Source organism: Penicillium maclennaniae (genome assembly GCF_028827695.1).
Source record: "Penicillium maclennaniae strain IBT 15551 chromosome Unknown utg000003l:1.0-5670915.0:1.0-5674809.0, whole genome shotgun sequence".
In the NCBI taxonomy this organism is placed as follows: domain Eukaryota; kingdom Fungi; phylum Ascomycota; class Eurotiomycetes; order Eurotiales; family Aspergillaceae; genus Penicillium; species Penicillium maclennaniae.
This window is the reverse complement of record NW_026623215.1, coordinates 442,444-456,113: the sequence shown is the minus strand read 5'-3', so window position 1 is coordinate 456,113 and position 13,670 is coordinate 442,444. Positions and strand designations below refer to the sequence as shown.

Sequence of the window (13,670 nt, the reverse complement as noted above, 5' to 3'; positions counted from 1 at the left end):
CGAAAACACCGCAGACACAACAGTTAGGCCGACCACCGAGTTATTCATCTGCTGGAGCTAACCCTCCGACGAGTCCCATGGCCCCCCAACCCGCATCACTCCCTTACCCAGCACCCCGCCCCCATCAATACCAACCCCAACATGCAATACGTCCATGGCATGCAGCAGCCCGGGAACCCTCCTCCGGGATACGGCATGCAACCTCAACAACACATGCCTGTCCCTCCCGGCATGCAACCGCAGCCTCAACCCCAGTACCGGAATCCCGCCGTCGAGGTCGAGGGCGCGAATCGCAACAAAGCCCAGCTCATCGTCGGTATTGACTTCGGAACGACCTTTTCCGGTGTCGCCTTTGCCTTTGCGACCAACAACGAGGCCCGGGAAGACATCATCACGGAATGGCCCGGGGCTGGAACCCATACGAAACAAAAGGTGAGCGCTATCTCACAGATAAGGAATCCGGGGTCTCTAATCACCACCTTCTTCTAGATCCCCACCGTTCTCTACTACGATCAGTACCAAAAAGTGGTGGGCTGGGGTCCAGATATCGCCGATGCGCTCGCGCCTACCGGATACCCGAAACATGGCGTACAAAAGGTGGAGTGGTTCAAGCTGCAATTGATGCTCTCTGGGAATACCTACATCGATCCCATCAACCTTCCCCCGCTTCCTCCGGGCAAGTCAGAGATAGATGTGGCTGCCGACTATCTCTTCAAATTGCGCCAGGCAATGCGCGCGCAACTGCAGAAGACACTAGGTGAGGTATTTACTCGCGAGGAGCGCAACATCCGCTACTATCTCACCGTGCCGGCCATTTGGAACGATGCTGGAAAAGCTGCCACTCGCGCTGCTGCTATCCAAGCCGGCTTCTTGCGCGATGAGAATGACAACCGTCTGACCCTTGTCTCTGAACCCGAGGCAGCTGCTCTTTTCTGTGCCAAGACAGGACTTTTGAACCTGAAAATTGGAGACGCCATTCTGATCGTGGATTGTGGTGGCGGTACAGTGGATTTGATCGCTTACGAGGTCGAGGAGGAGCAGCCATTCAGTGTGATGGAGTGTACTGCTGGATCCGGTGACTCCTGTGGTTCAACCGCGCTCAATCGGAACTTTAGCAATATCCTGCGCGCTAAGATTCGCAAGATGAAGCTTCCCGACGGCTCCCGAACGGCAGGCAAGGTTTACGCCAAATGTATCATGGATTTCGAAAATCGCATCAAGGCAGACTTCCGTAACAACGGGCAGAAATGGGCCGTCGATGTCGGCATCGAGGCTGACTTCCCCGATGCGGGCATCGAGGAGGGTTACATGACTTTCACCAACGAGGAGATTCTTCAGTGCTTCGAGCCTGTAGTGAACCGTATCCTGGAGCTGGTGCGCAACCAGATCATCGCCATCCAAGCACAGAACCGCATGCTCCAGGTAAGATCGCTCTTTTAGCTTGTTCGAAGTGACGCTAACATCCATGCTAGAACGTTCTGGTCGTCGGTGGTTTCGGTGCCTCAGAGTATCTCTTCCAACAGATCAAGCTCCACGTCCCTCCCCAATATCAAACCAAGGTCGTCCGTCCCATGGACTCTGTCGCCGCCATTGTTAAGGGTGCAGTCACAGCAGGTATCACCGAGCGGGTCATTACTCACCGTGTCGCCCGTCGACACTATTTGATGGCCACTCTGCAGCCATTCAAGGAGGGATACCACCCCGAACAATACCGAGTACCCAGTCTTGACGGTCGAGACCGCTGCAAGTACACACGCCAGATTTTCGTCCAGAAGGGCGAGCGTGTGAAGATCGGCGAGCCTGTCAAAGTCAGCTTCTTCCGCCAAGTGGCCCCCGGCGCTACCCTCATGTACGAGGACGTGTTATATGCCTGTGACGAAGATGTGTGCCCTGAATACACGAAAGATCCACGCATCAAGGAAGTCGTCACCCTCACTTCAGATCTCTCTCGCAAGAACCTCGAGACCGACTTCGAGCGCATGGACACACCGCAGGGTGTCTTCTACCGCGTTTACTTTGACATCTACCTCACCCTCGACGGCAGTGAATTCAGCGCTGAACTAGTCTGCCAGAATGAGATCATGGGTCGCTGCCGGGCGAAGTTCCGATGAACGAGATTCTCGAATGTGAACCTTGTTCAAAAGCAACGAAAAAAAAAGCAACCAACTACGAAGAGATGAGACATGCAGGCTTCGCCGTACATACATTCTCTTTTCCAATGACGTTAAGAACGAGAAAGTCACGGTCTGCAATTTGCACTTTTGTACTTGCATTCTGGCCCGGCCGAAATGCGAACCTCTGCGTTTTTGGTATATATGAATGGACCGCACTGCACTGGAGAATCGGCGTGATTTTGATGTCTCGTCTTGAATGCTTTCCTTTCCCTACATACCTGTCACAGCGTGTTTCCGATGATGACATCCATTGATGTCTTACATTTCTTGTTTTCTTTTCTCTGATCCTCTTAGATACCTCTTTCCTTGTTTATTGACTTGAATGAACTGAGCTGTGGCTTTTCCAATTTGAAGTCTGATATGGTCTGTGTACGTCAAGTAGTGCCAGCATGTATGGCTCCTTCAGCTATTCCGTCCTTGGTCAGTTGACATGATTATCGTACGAGGAAATCCCAATATCATGAGGTTGCGCATAGAAATAAATTTGAGCCTCGGGGAATATTTGGAATGTCCCACAGGGCCGCAATGTTCAAGGAAAGGTCAATGTGGGGGTTTTTAAATTTCTGTTTACTTTATTTTCACCTCCTGAAGTCCAATAATAGGGACATTGACAATCCTTTGAGAAGGTTCTTGATTGATTATTTTGGTGGGCTCAGGTCTATCCGGGCATTTCATTCATAGACTTCCCCAATCATACCACGTTCTTGATCGATTTCATAATGATTTTGAGAGCAAAGCGAGGCCACGGACATCAATTAGGTCTCCAGGTTGATGCTTCGTCCGAATCGCGCATACAGGGAAACCTTGAGCTGCTGCAACTCGTCGCGCAGCTCGCCAATCGACTCCTCCAGCTTCGACACATCTTGATCAATCTGCTCTGTGGAGGCAGAGAGCATGGCCTGAGCATCTGCGAGCGGGAGCTGAAAGAAGGAGTCACCGATCTTGTAGCTGTTGATAGATGAGCGTGTGATTGATCGGTGTTGGAAAAGAGACTTACGGAACGAGCTCATCTTCATCGGCAAGTTCAAGCTCCATAGAAACTTCTTCGAGGTCCTCCTTATCCTTCTATAGATATTGTCAGTTCTGAACGTCGACATGGATGATAATCCTCAATGCCGCCGTGGGGGGGAACTTACCTGCTTGGCCTTCAATTGCTCCTCTAGCACGTTCTCGCGCTGATGCAACCGACTAAAGCGGTTAATCTTCTCCTGGTCCTCACGGCGGACCTCATTCTCCTCGCTGCCTCCCATCCCCTCGTCATCTTTGGAGAGCTGCACATGTGTCAGTGTTGTTCCCCTCTTTTTGATATCTTGCCTGGTGGGATGGACGCAGGCTTGTCCAGTCTCCCCTGGTCAGTCCGGAGCCAGACTTACCATGCGTGCGTTCATCATGTTGACGGATGGGTAAGGACTGAATTGATGAATAGAGGTGAGCCTCTCGACAGATGTTGCTTTGCGGATTTGCTGATTTGAGGTAGATGGTCCGTGCGCAAGCGGTTTTGGTGGGCTGCGATCTCCGGCTTTTCTTCACATGGATTTACTGTACTTCAAGACCTTAATATGAACTATGTCGATACCGGCATGATTCAATAGCTTGATAGAAACCAAGAGAATGCTCTTTACGGACTTTTGACGAGATATTTCCTTACCCTGCTTACTGACAACCACTTTACAAGCCACGATTGAAGACCAAGTAATGCATGCCATGTAGAAGGCCCTGCAAGAGATCCTTGAGAATGATTTCCACCTTCCGAAAAGCTCTTGTTCCATATGTAGAAATAGTATGAAAAATTGCCCCAAAGCAGCTAGAGCCAGTTTGGGGGCACAACGCCAATGTTAGGATCGGGTGACATCATCCTCAAGCTGGCGGTACACGTCTGGAAAAAAGGTCTGACACTGAAGCCGAGAAAAGTTTGAAGCTCCGGAATTCGTACCGGACAGCGTCTGATTCCTAGGTAACATCTGTATAGCTCTCGTTGTTCGCGGCTTCATTTGGCGCTGCCCGCCGGAACCCAGTCGCAAGCCGCGTCGGAGAAACGAAAGACTCCGCAAGTCACCAAAGTCACCCTAGTCATCGTCATTCACGCCAAACCACTTCCACCCAAACACCAGCTACACCAGCTATATCAGCTCCAGCCATTTCCTCACCGATCACATCGTTTGATTCTTCAAATCTTTTGCTCTCGTGACCTCCGTCTCCGAGCTTGCGAGCTTCGCGCCGCAGTCCGACCCGACCACGTTTCCCATCGACACCCAACCTTCACCCCTTCCGATACACCGGTCACTCTCCCGCCATGCGGTTACAATTACAAGGAGCTTCACTGCTCATCTCTACACTTTTCTCGGGCCTTGCGGCCGCAACCGGATTTGACTGCGCGCACCTGAACGTTGATGGCTACAAGTATGATTTCAGCTCCCTAGGCGGTGTCCACGAGCTGTACCACGTCAATGAGACGGAATCATGGACGACGAATACGACCTATGTAATCAACATCTGCAACATTTTGAACAAGGCTGCGAACCGCCCGGAGGGGAAGTGCGGCACTTCTAAGAACAGTATGTCAGACTCCGGGGCCGAACCACATCCGGACACGGCGAGCATTGGGATCTGATAGCTAACGTGGGACTATCAGTCTGTGGCTTTGTAGACGAAAAGCCCAAGGACGGCAATGGCGGCATTCAATTCGGCTTCCCGATCGTTGGCCTCGACCATGCCGGTGCGGGAACCAAGGATCCCAAATTCACCCGATTGAACACCATCGATGAGAATTTGCAGGGCGTCCGTGTCGAGTTGGGTGGCGGTGAATATAGAGGCGACCACAACGACGCGAAGCCCAAGGATGCGAGCGCCCAGATCGATTTCCAGTGCGACCCTGACCGATCTGGACTGGAGGGTCTCAGCGCTCGAGACGATTCGATGGAACGCCGAGACGAGAGTGACTCTACTCGGGGTCGCAGTCTTGAATTCAAGAGCTTCGGTCTCACGGAGAATGATAAGTATTTGCTCAAGTTGGACTGGAAGACGCGGTTCGCCTGCGATGAATACCAGCGTGGGAAGAACGGCTCCACTCACTGGGGCTTTTTCACTTGGATGATCATCATGTAAGTCTCTCTTTTCTCCAGTGTGTTCACACTTGTGACTTACATTTTCCCTGCTAGTCTCTTCCTCGCCATCGCCACATACCTCATCTTTGGCTCGTGGTTGAACTACAATCGCTATGGCGCCCGCGGCTGGGACCTTCTCCCGCACGGTGACATCCTGCGCGACATTCCGTATATCTTCCAGGACTGGGTTAAGCGAGTGCTCAACACTTTGCAAGGATCTGGCTCGCGGGGTGGATACAGTGCTGTCTAGGGACTCCAAGCATTTTGGCTCCCGTGTCTTCGGAATTCGTCCGCAAATTTCCTTCATCTCGTTCTTCGGCAGCCACACCGGGTCTGTAATTTATTTGCGGGGATGGGGATTTCAATCCTTAGTGATATGGCGCTAGATATTGAGCTTGGAATATAGGCTTTCGAGCTGGCTCATGTATGGATGTCAATGTGAAGTAAATGTTTTGTTATCTCAGCTAGAACTGGTTCAATATGTAGGGCCCGGGATCAGGATCAATTTGTAGAATTAGCAGCCCATGGGCTTGGGGGGGTTGTTCACTTGGGAAGAATCTGTGGGATAGACCCGAACGAGGAAGGGAGTCTCTAATAGAGCAGACAATGTGAATGAAGGGTGTGAGGTGTGAAATGGATTAACAACCCTTCGCAGGAATTGCTTGTAGATTCGCTAGGTATCTCTGGAAAGTTGTATGTCAATTAGGGGCGACCAGCTTGATGTGCATTACTCATCCCAACGTGGCCTCATCGAAGGCACACCAGGACATGGGGATAGCCCCAAGGCTACAGCTACGTACTTACACCACTCCTTTAACACTAAGGCCTACCGACTACGAGCCGTAGAAAAACCGCGTTACGGTACGCAAACACAAAGCAATTCAGTCTCCCAACACGCAAATTGCAGATCAGACCACGCAAAAAGTCACAAACAGCAACGAGTCGGTGTAGCAAAAGTGAAGAACAAATGAAATACAATGCAAGATCGTCAAGGCATCGACCAACCTCTGCAGAGATCCCAGGTCGCACAAAGTCTCCTTTGCAACGACAGGTGGGAAGACTCGGGAGATCGCGTCATCGGGACTAAATATTTCTCATACTAAGGCGTCGTCGCAAGTCAAAACAAAGGGGGGGGGCGCTCGGTTCGTGAGATTGCTGTTGGGTCTGGGGATAGATATGTTGCTTGTTCCCCTCCCCGGGTTTTTTGTTTTTTTGGTTTCCTCTTATTTCCTGGGTCCCTCCACATACCCACAGCTCCATGCTCTTGTCCGGGCCAGCTATTTCTTCTGGTTCATGTGCTTGACAAGAGTTTCACTGCCTACCTGTCTATTAGACCTTCACGGCGAATTGCTTCAGGTAAAGGTAGTCGGCCATGTTGGCGTCGACGGCCTGACGGATGAGAGCAGCGCCCTTAGGGCCGTACTTTTTCGTCCACTCGGCGTCATACTCCTCCTCGGTCTTGAAGGGCTTTTTCTGTGGAGATCATTAGCTGGGGCTTCGAAGTTTATCCCGTACAAGGGAATATGCTTACGTGCTCTCTTGCTACCAGGCCCGAGGATTCGATCGCATCGTTGTGGAACCCGCGCCACTTCTCGAAACAGAAACAGGCATAGTCATAATCCTCTGGGGTGTCCCACACCAGCAGGTCAGGACTATAAGGCAGACCGACGCTGCGGCAGAACGCCTCAATCGTCGGCGCCGGGTTATCCAGCATGTCGTCTGCGTCAATGACACAGATCTCATGTACGGTCTCCTTGGTCTTGCACTCCTCGTCCAAGTTCAGGTCGGGTCGATTCGCCACACGGGGTCCGACAAGTCCTTCGCGACGGAGGTAGTCGAAGTGCCGACGCAGCTCGTCATACCCAGCCTCGGAGGGGTCATAGTTGTAAAACCCTGTGACTTTGTCCAAGGGTGGGATTGTGCATCGGTAATACGATGGCACACTGAAGTGAGGATCGCGGATCAGGAACGCGAAGTGGAATTGTTCCTGGATCTCACGAGGCATCACCGTCGGGTTGCCCGGCTCAGCGGGCGTATCATACGGATATGGCTTGTGGACACCATTGGTGCCGTTCACAGCATTCCCGTTGGCGGTGCCGTTGGTGTGGCCGTTGACACCATTGGCAGAGCCGTTCATCGCGCCGTTGGTGCCATTGACACCGTTGGTCGCGTCATGGCCATTGGCGTGAGCAGAACCATTGCTGGCACCGTTCACACCATTGACCTGGTGCTCATTCTCGTTGGTGCCCACACCGCGCTTGATACGTCGCAACGAGGGAGCAACGCTGGCGGGCTTGCCATTCGGCGGGAGCAGGTAGTGGTCGATATCTTTGATGAAGACTCTCTTTCCCTGCAATACGGTAAGTATCCCCCGGTGAAAACTCAACATTGAATTTGTTGGTGAAGTCAAGGCTCGAGACCTTTCCATCCGACTTGTGCTTTAAATCAGAAAGATGGGAGAAAGGGGTGGATTTGCTGGGCATGCTGAACATGCCAGGAGTAGATCAGGGATGTCCCCGTGTCAATCCTCTCGGAGACATGGGGGAGGGGTTGAACGGCAAGACAAAAAAAAAAAAACAATATCAAAGGGCGTCGCAGGAAAAGGGTCGGACCTCTGAAGCTTCACGTTCAATTCTCTCCAACACTGTGAGATACGTTGACTGGCTGAATCCGCTGTCGATACGAGCCTGCTCGTCGTCTGCAAAGCGGTCGGACAGACGCTCCGGACCGTAGTAGAAAGCGTCACCGAATGGTTCGTGGATACACTGAATGGTATCTCGCTGGGTCATGAAGACCTAGAATGTTTGTCAGCGTAGGTCTAGAAGCCAAAATGAACGGCGTTGTTGCTCTACATACTCGCTCAAAGGCCGTAGAGCAGGCACGCGGATGCGTCGCCACAAAGATAGGCTTGTTCGACATGATGGATTTAGAATTTGGTTCCTTACACGCCACGCGCGAGAAGACAGGCAATGTTAGACTCGTGAAGATTCCGAGTAATGAAGAACGAGATGATGGCAATCCGGTTCGGACTCGGCGAATTAGAAGCAAGTTGATCGACTGCTGGGGTCTGAGGGGTCAGACAAGCCCAGTGCCGACTTCAGCAAATACGAGGGCGAGTAGATGAGTTTACTGGGAGGCACGATGGCGTGAGAATGGTTGAAGTGGATGCAAGGGCGACGGCCATTTATAAGGATGACATCGACCACTAACCGGGTCTTTTTTTCCTGTAAGAGCTGAGAGCCTCGGGCGATTCCTGTTCAACCAAAGTTGGCGCTGCGACGACCGTGGATAACCCGATTAGACTGTTGTCCTATCATGCCATGGCTCTGTTGGGAGTGTTCCAACTCGACTCCATTCGTCCCTGTTGCTCAGTCCCCTCCAGACGGGTTCTAGATGGGGATCTACGGCCTATCAGGGCCGGCCGTTGCACGCATGAAGCGTAGTAGCCTGCACATAATGCCTCGAGGGAGTTTCACCAGGCCAATACTACGCAGACTAAGGCGTGGAAGGAGGGGGGAAGGGTTTCTACGCAGCAATCAGAGAAGACACAACATTTGCCCCTCATCTCCGCTCGCCCCGCCGAACCTTTCAAGGTTCCGCTTCTATTTTTTTGCAGGTGAACAAGATGGGCCTCCTGGGCTACGCATGGGAAGCCCATGCTCCAATCGTGGGATCGCTGGTGGGCAGCCGGATGGATCGATCTTCGTGTCTGGGTGCGCCTCTTTGGAACCGGTGTCCACCATCTTTCTTAGCCACCATCTAGCTTCTCCGCCGTTCCACGATCTGCTGGTGAAAGGGTGATTTCCGGTGTACAGGTAAAACCTTAGGGAGAGGGAGGGGGAGGGGGGGGAGAGATCCGCACGGGAATAGAGACATTTTTGATTCATCGGCCGAATAGGTTGAAGGTCTGATCCCGAGTCTGTTCCAAAGTCAGACTTGTATGCAGTGGTTGCGTGGTTGACGTCACAACACGGCGGGGCGCTTTTTCGCTCGCTTATCGTGGGATGTCGCTCATACAGTGATGGGGGTTGAAATAAACAAGGTCAGGGAACGGGCTACGGGGAAACGGATGAATTGGGGGGAAAAGGGACTGGGATTAAATGTAGAGTTACCCTGGCGTAGGTGGCACTCTGCGGGATGGCCAAAAATCAAGGCACTTAGGGTCTAGATCCCTTGCAGATTGCCTGTCCCGGGCGGAGTCGGCTCCTCCCTACTCCTATTTTCTCCGCTGCCAGGAACACGCGCAAGCCAGGATTCCGCCAATCCTGTGTTTCACAACGGGCTGAGTTTTCTTTGGAATAGTAAAACGCTTCTTGTAGCCTGAGGCAGCGAGTGTGTGCACACAGGGGGGGGGGGGGGGGGGGGCAGACATGTGATCTTGGTCACATGATTTTCATGTGATGGAGAAGCCTCTCCAAGTCACTTGACGTCTCCTGATCCTTCGAGCAGCTTCTGGAAGGCGGTGGAGGCTGCGAGTAACGTCTTGAGAGTGACAGCTGTTTCAACCTGAGGGGTGGCCCAAGTATATGAACTTGCATCATTGACTTGCATGCATGATTCACCTACTCAGATTTACATTCCACACTATATAATCTTCAATCTCGACAACCTTCAACCTCGACTTATTACTTTCCACCTCGAACCACTACCCACACCACTGCAAGCTCCTACATACTCTTCCGTTCAACATGAGCGGCGCTCAATTCACTGACCGGGCCAACAAGGCCTTACTGGACTCTAACAGTCTGGCCGAGCAATACGCCCACTCACAAATTCTTCCCCTTCACCTCGCAGTTGCCCTCCTCACCCCGTCAGCGGACGAAAATGAAGACCGCCAGCCCGTTGGCCACGCCTCACATGATTCAGCGTCTACACCCCTCTTCCGCCAGGTCATCGAGAGAGCCCATGGTGACCCACAATTGCTCGATCGGGCACTGATGAAACTCTTGGTCCGGCTGCCCAGTCAAGACCCCCCCACCAGAGACCGTCAGTGTCTCTCCGGCGCTTGCCAAGGTCATCCGACAAGCTACTGATCTGTCGAAAACACAAAAAGATAGCTATGTAGCTATCGATCATCTGATCCAGGCTGTGTGCCAGGACTCTCAAGTCCAGCGCGCCCTGGGTGATTCCAATATCCCCAAGGTCAACCTTATCGACTCCGCCGTTCAGCAGATTCGCGGAACACGCCGCGTGGACTCCAAGACGGCTGATGCCGAAAGTGAAAACGAAAACCTGAAGAAGTTCACCATCGACATGACTTCTCTGGCACGTGAGGGCAAGATCGATCCTGTCATTGGACGAGAAGAGGAGATCCGTCGCGTAATTCGCATTCTTAGTCGACGCACCAAAAACAACCCCGTCCTCATCGGTGAGCCTGGTGTTGGAAAGACCACAATCGTCGAGGGTTTGGCCCGCCGTATCGTCAATGCCGACATCCCCGCCAACCTGGCTCAGTGCCGTCTCCTTTCACTCGACGTCGGTTCTCTTGTTGCTGGCAGCAAGTATCGCGGTGAGTTTGAGGAGCGCATGAAGGGTGTTCTGAAGGAGATTGAGGACTCCAAAGACACCATCGTCTTGTTCGTCGATGAAATTCACCTTCTCATGGGAGCTGGATCTAGCGGCGAAGGAGGCATGGACGCTGCGAACCTCCTTAAGCCTATGCTTGCTCGAGGTCAGCTGCACTGCATTGGCGCCACCACCCTCGGCGAGTACCGCAAGTACATCGAAAAGGACCAGGCCTTCGAGCGACGCTTCCAGCAGGTCCTAGTCAAAGAGCCCACTGTTCCAGAGACCATCTCCATTCTCCGTGGTCTGAAGGAGAAGTATGAGGTCCACCACGGTGTCAACATCCTCGATGGTGCCATTGTCTCTGCGGCCAATCTTGCATCTCGTTTCTTGACAGCTCGCCGTCTGCCTGACTCGGCTGTCGATTTGATTGACGAAGCTGCTGCCGCTGTTCGAGTCACACGCGAGTCCGAGCCTGAAGCTCTTGACACCCTCGAGCGAAGGTTGCGACAGCTCCAGATCGAGATTCACGCCCTGGAGCGTGAGCAAGATGATGCTTCCAAGGCTCGTCTTGAGGTCGCCAAACAAGAGGCTGCCAATGTCGCAGAGGAGCTTCGACCGATGCGCGAGAAGTACGAGAGCGAGAAGCAGCGCAGCAAGGAAGTTCAAGACGCCAAGATCAAACTTGACTCCCTCAAGGTGAAGCGCGATGAGGCTGAGCGCATGGGCGACACCCAGACTGCTGCTGATATCGAATATTACGCCATTCCCGAGACCAAGGCTCTCATCGAACGTCTTGAGGCTGACCGAGCTAAGGCTGACGCCGAGCGTCGCGCCAATCAATCCGAGGGCGGCGAGGCCTTGCTGGCAGACGCCGTCGGCCCAGAACAGATCAACGAGATCGTTGCCCGCTGGACCGGTATCCCTGTCACTCGCCTCAAGACTACTGAGAAAGACAAGTTGCTCCACATGGAGAAGTACTTGAGTAAGATTGTTATTGGCCAGAAGGAAGCCGTCACCTCCGTCTCCAACGCCATCCGACTGCAACGCTCTGGTCTCAGCAACCCCAACTCGCCCCCCAGCTTCCTCTTCTGCGGTCCCTCCGGTACAGGTAAAACCCTTCTCACAAAGGCCCTGGCCGAATTCTTGTTCGACGACCCGAAGGCCATGATTCGTTTCGACATGTCCGAGTATCAGGAACGACACTCTCTGAGCCGTATGATCGGTGCTCCTCCTGGTTACGTCGGCCACGACGCCGGTGGTCAGCTGACTGAGAACCTCCGCCGCCGCCCCTTCTCGATCTTGCTCTTCGACGAAGTCGAGAAGGCTGCCAAGGAAGTCCTGACCGTCCTTCTGCAACTCATGGACGATGGTCGCATCACTGACGGCCAAGGACGTATTGTCGATGCCAAGAACTGCATCGTCGTCATGACTTCCAACCTGGGTGCCGAGTTCCTCGCCCGCCCCACGACCAAGGACGGACGCATTGAGCCCCAGACCCGTGAGCTGGTCATGGGCGCGCTTCGCGATTATTTCCTGCCTGAATTCCTCAACCGTATCTCCAGCACCGTTATCTTCAACCGTCTCACCAAGAAAGAGATCCGGAAGATCGTCGACCTCCGTCTCGCCGAGGTCCAGAAACGTCTCGAGTCAAACGAGCGCAACGTCGTCATTGAATGCTCCGAAGAAGTCAAGGACTATCTCGGTGCTGCTGGATACTCACCTGCCTATGGTGCTCGTCCTTTGGGTCGCATCATTGAGCGCGAGGTTCTCAACCGCCTGGCTGTTCTCATTCTTCGCGGCAGTATCAAGGATGGCGAGACTGCTCGTGTGGTCATGATGGATGGTCGCATTGAGGTCCTCCCCAACCATGAGAACGGCGATAGCAGCGATGAAGATGGAGATGAGGACATGGTTGACTCTGATGATGCCCTCGCTGAGTTGGAAGATGGCAGTGGTGACATGGATCTTTACGAAGAGTAAGATGCTGGATATCCAGTATCATCAAAAGCTCGTTTTCCATTTCTGAACGCATCGCACATTTGATCCACGATTCTTACGAAGTTGATTTGATCTTGTTTTTGCACAGTTGGCATGGCGTTGGTGACGATGATCTTTACATAACTCATTTGACCGTCAAGGTCTTTTTCATTGTTCTTAACCCTTAAAAGAGGTTTAATTCTCATGTTCACACAGATAGTACAGTCTCTTGTCATCGCAAATATGATAGTTGAACATGAACTCCTGCAGCTCATCAATATGTCCCGTAGCGCTAACCTTGATCCACATGGACACGTAAAAGTCCCTCGAGAGCGACCCCTCGAATCATCCCAACTTCCTTCTTGTTAATTGCTGCGCTCTACGTAGATTCCTCCACTGTAAATATTGTATGGTACAGTAGTTTCGGACGATATATCTTCATTTTCATCGAGCCAACCCGGGTGTTTTACTCGCGTGTCTCGCAGTGAGCATGTTGCTTTCAAGACCACGACCGTCCAAAGTCGTCATAGAGTATACTTTCCTCTCGCAATGTGCTGACAAAATTAACCTCTACCCATTCCTATGACTGTGGCCTGTGAGACTTTTCACTTCGATCCGCCGCTGAGCTATTTCCATCAATCGCCTTGCGCTAGACGATATGCCTGCTGGTGAACCTTTTGGTGAAGTATTTTTAATGTTGAAAGGTACATGGGTCCGACCCATTGGAGTACCAATGATGTGCTGAGTAAATCGCACGTTCGCGGGCACAGGCATTTAACCTGTCCGAATGGGCATTGACAAGTTTCTAACTATCCTGGTAAGAACTCGTAAGTCTGGATTTTTACGCAAGATGTCCACAAACAAATCAGCAATAATCGGCAGCTTGGATTACTAGGACTTTCAGGGT

General features: G+C 52.5%; 5 protein-coding genes across 5 annotated transcripts; 3 read left to right on the top strand and 2 right to left on the bottom strand.

Moving 5' to 3' along the window:
- Nucleotides 1-141: 141 nt before the first annotated feature.
- N7477_002258 (Hsp70 family protein) lies at nucleotides 142-2,111 on the top strand (the record flags this gene model as incomplete). Its single annotated transcript, XM_056963921.1, has 3 exons — nucleotides 142-432; nucleotides 490-1,422; nucleotides 1,473-2,111. The coding sequence occupies 3 exons, from the start codon at nucleotides 142-144 to the stop codon at nucleotides 2,109-2,111; spliced, it is 1,863 nt and encodes a 620-aa protein (XP_056823874.1).
- Nucleotides 2,112-2,929: 818 nt separating this feature from the next.
- Nucleotides 2,930-3,565, bottom strand: N7477_002257 (tubulin-binding prefolding complex subunit GIM3; the record flags this gene model as incomplete). The annotated part of the gene is made up of 4 exons (XM_056963920.1): nucleotides 2,930-3,122; nucleotides 3,172-3,239; nucleotides 3,311-3,445; nucleotides 3,548-3,565. The coding sequence occupies 4 exons, from the start codon at nucleotides 3,563-3,565 to the stop codon at nucleotides 2,930-2,932; spliced, it is 414 nt and encodes a 137-aa protein (XP_056823873.1).
- A 902-nt stretch (nucleotides 3,566-4,467) lies between these two features.
- Nucleotides 4,468-5,528, top strand: N7477_002256 (autophagy-related protein 27; the record flags this gene model as incomplete). The annotated part of the gene is made up of 3 exons (XM_056963919.1): nucleotides 4,468-4,729; nucleotides 4,807-5,275; nucleotides 5,333-5,528. The coding sequence occupies 3 exons, from the start codon at nucleotides 4,468-4,470 to the stop codon at nucleotides 5,526-5,528; spliced, it is 927 nt and encodes a 308-aa protein (XP_056823872.1).
- Nucleotides 5,529-6,607: 1,079 nt separating this feature from the next.
- N7477_002255 (uncharacterized protein) lies at nucleotides 6,608-8,197 on the bottom strand (the record flags this gene model as incomplete). The annotated part of the gene is made up of 4 exons (XM_056963918.1): nucleotides 6,608-6,751; nucleotides 6,810-7,628; nucleotides 7,891-8,073; nucleotides 8,135-8,197. 4 exons carry the CDS (start codon nucleotides 8,195-8,197, stop codon nucleotides 6,608-6,610), a joined length of 1,209 nt encoding a protein of 402 aa, XP_056823871.1.
- Nucleotides 8,198-9,966: 1,769 nt separating this feature from the next.
- Nucleotides 9,967-12,766, top strand: N7477_002254 (ATP-dependent Clp protease ATP-binding subunit; the record flags this gene model as incomplete). The annotated part of the gene is made up of 2 exons (XM_056963917.1): nucleotides 9,967-10,186; nucleotides 10,242-12,766. 2 exons carry the CDS (start codon nucleotides 9,967-9,969, stop codon nucleotides 12,764-12,766), a joined length of 2,745 nt encoding a protein of 914 aa, XP_056823870.1.
- Between the last annotated feature and the right edge of the window lie 904 nt (nucleotides 12,767-13,670).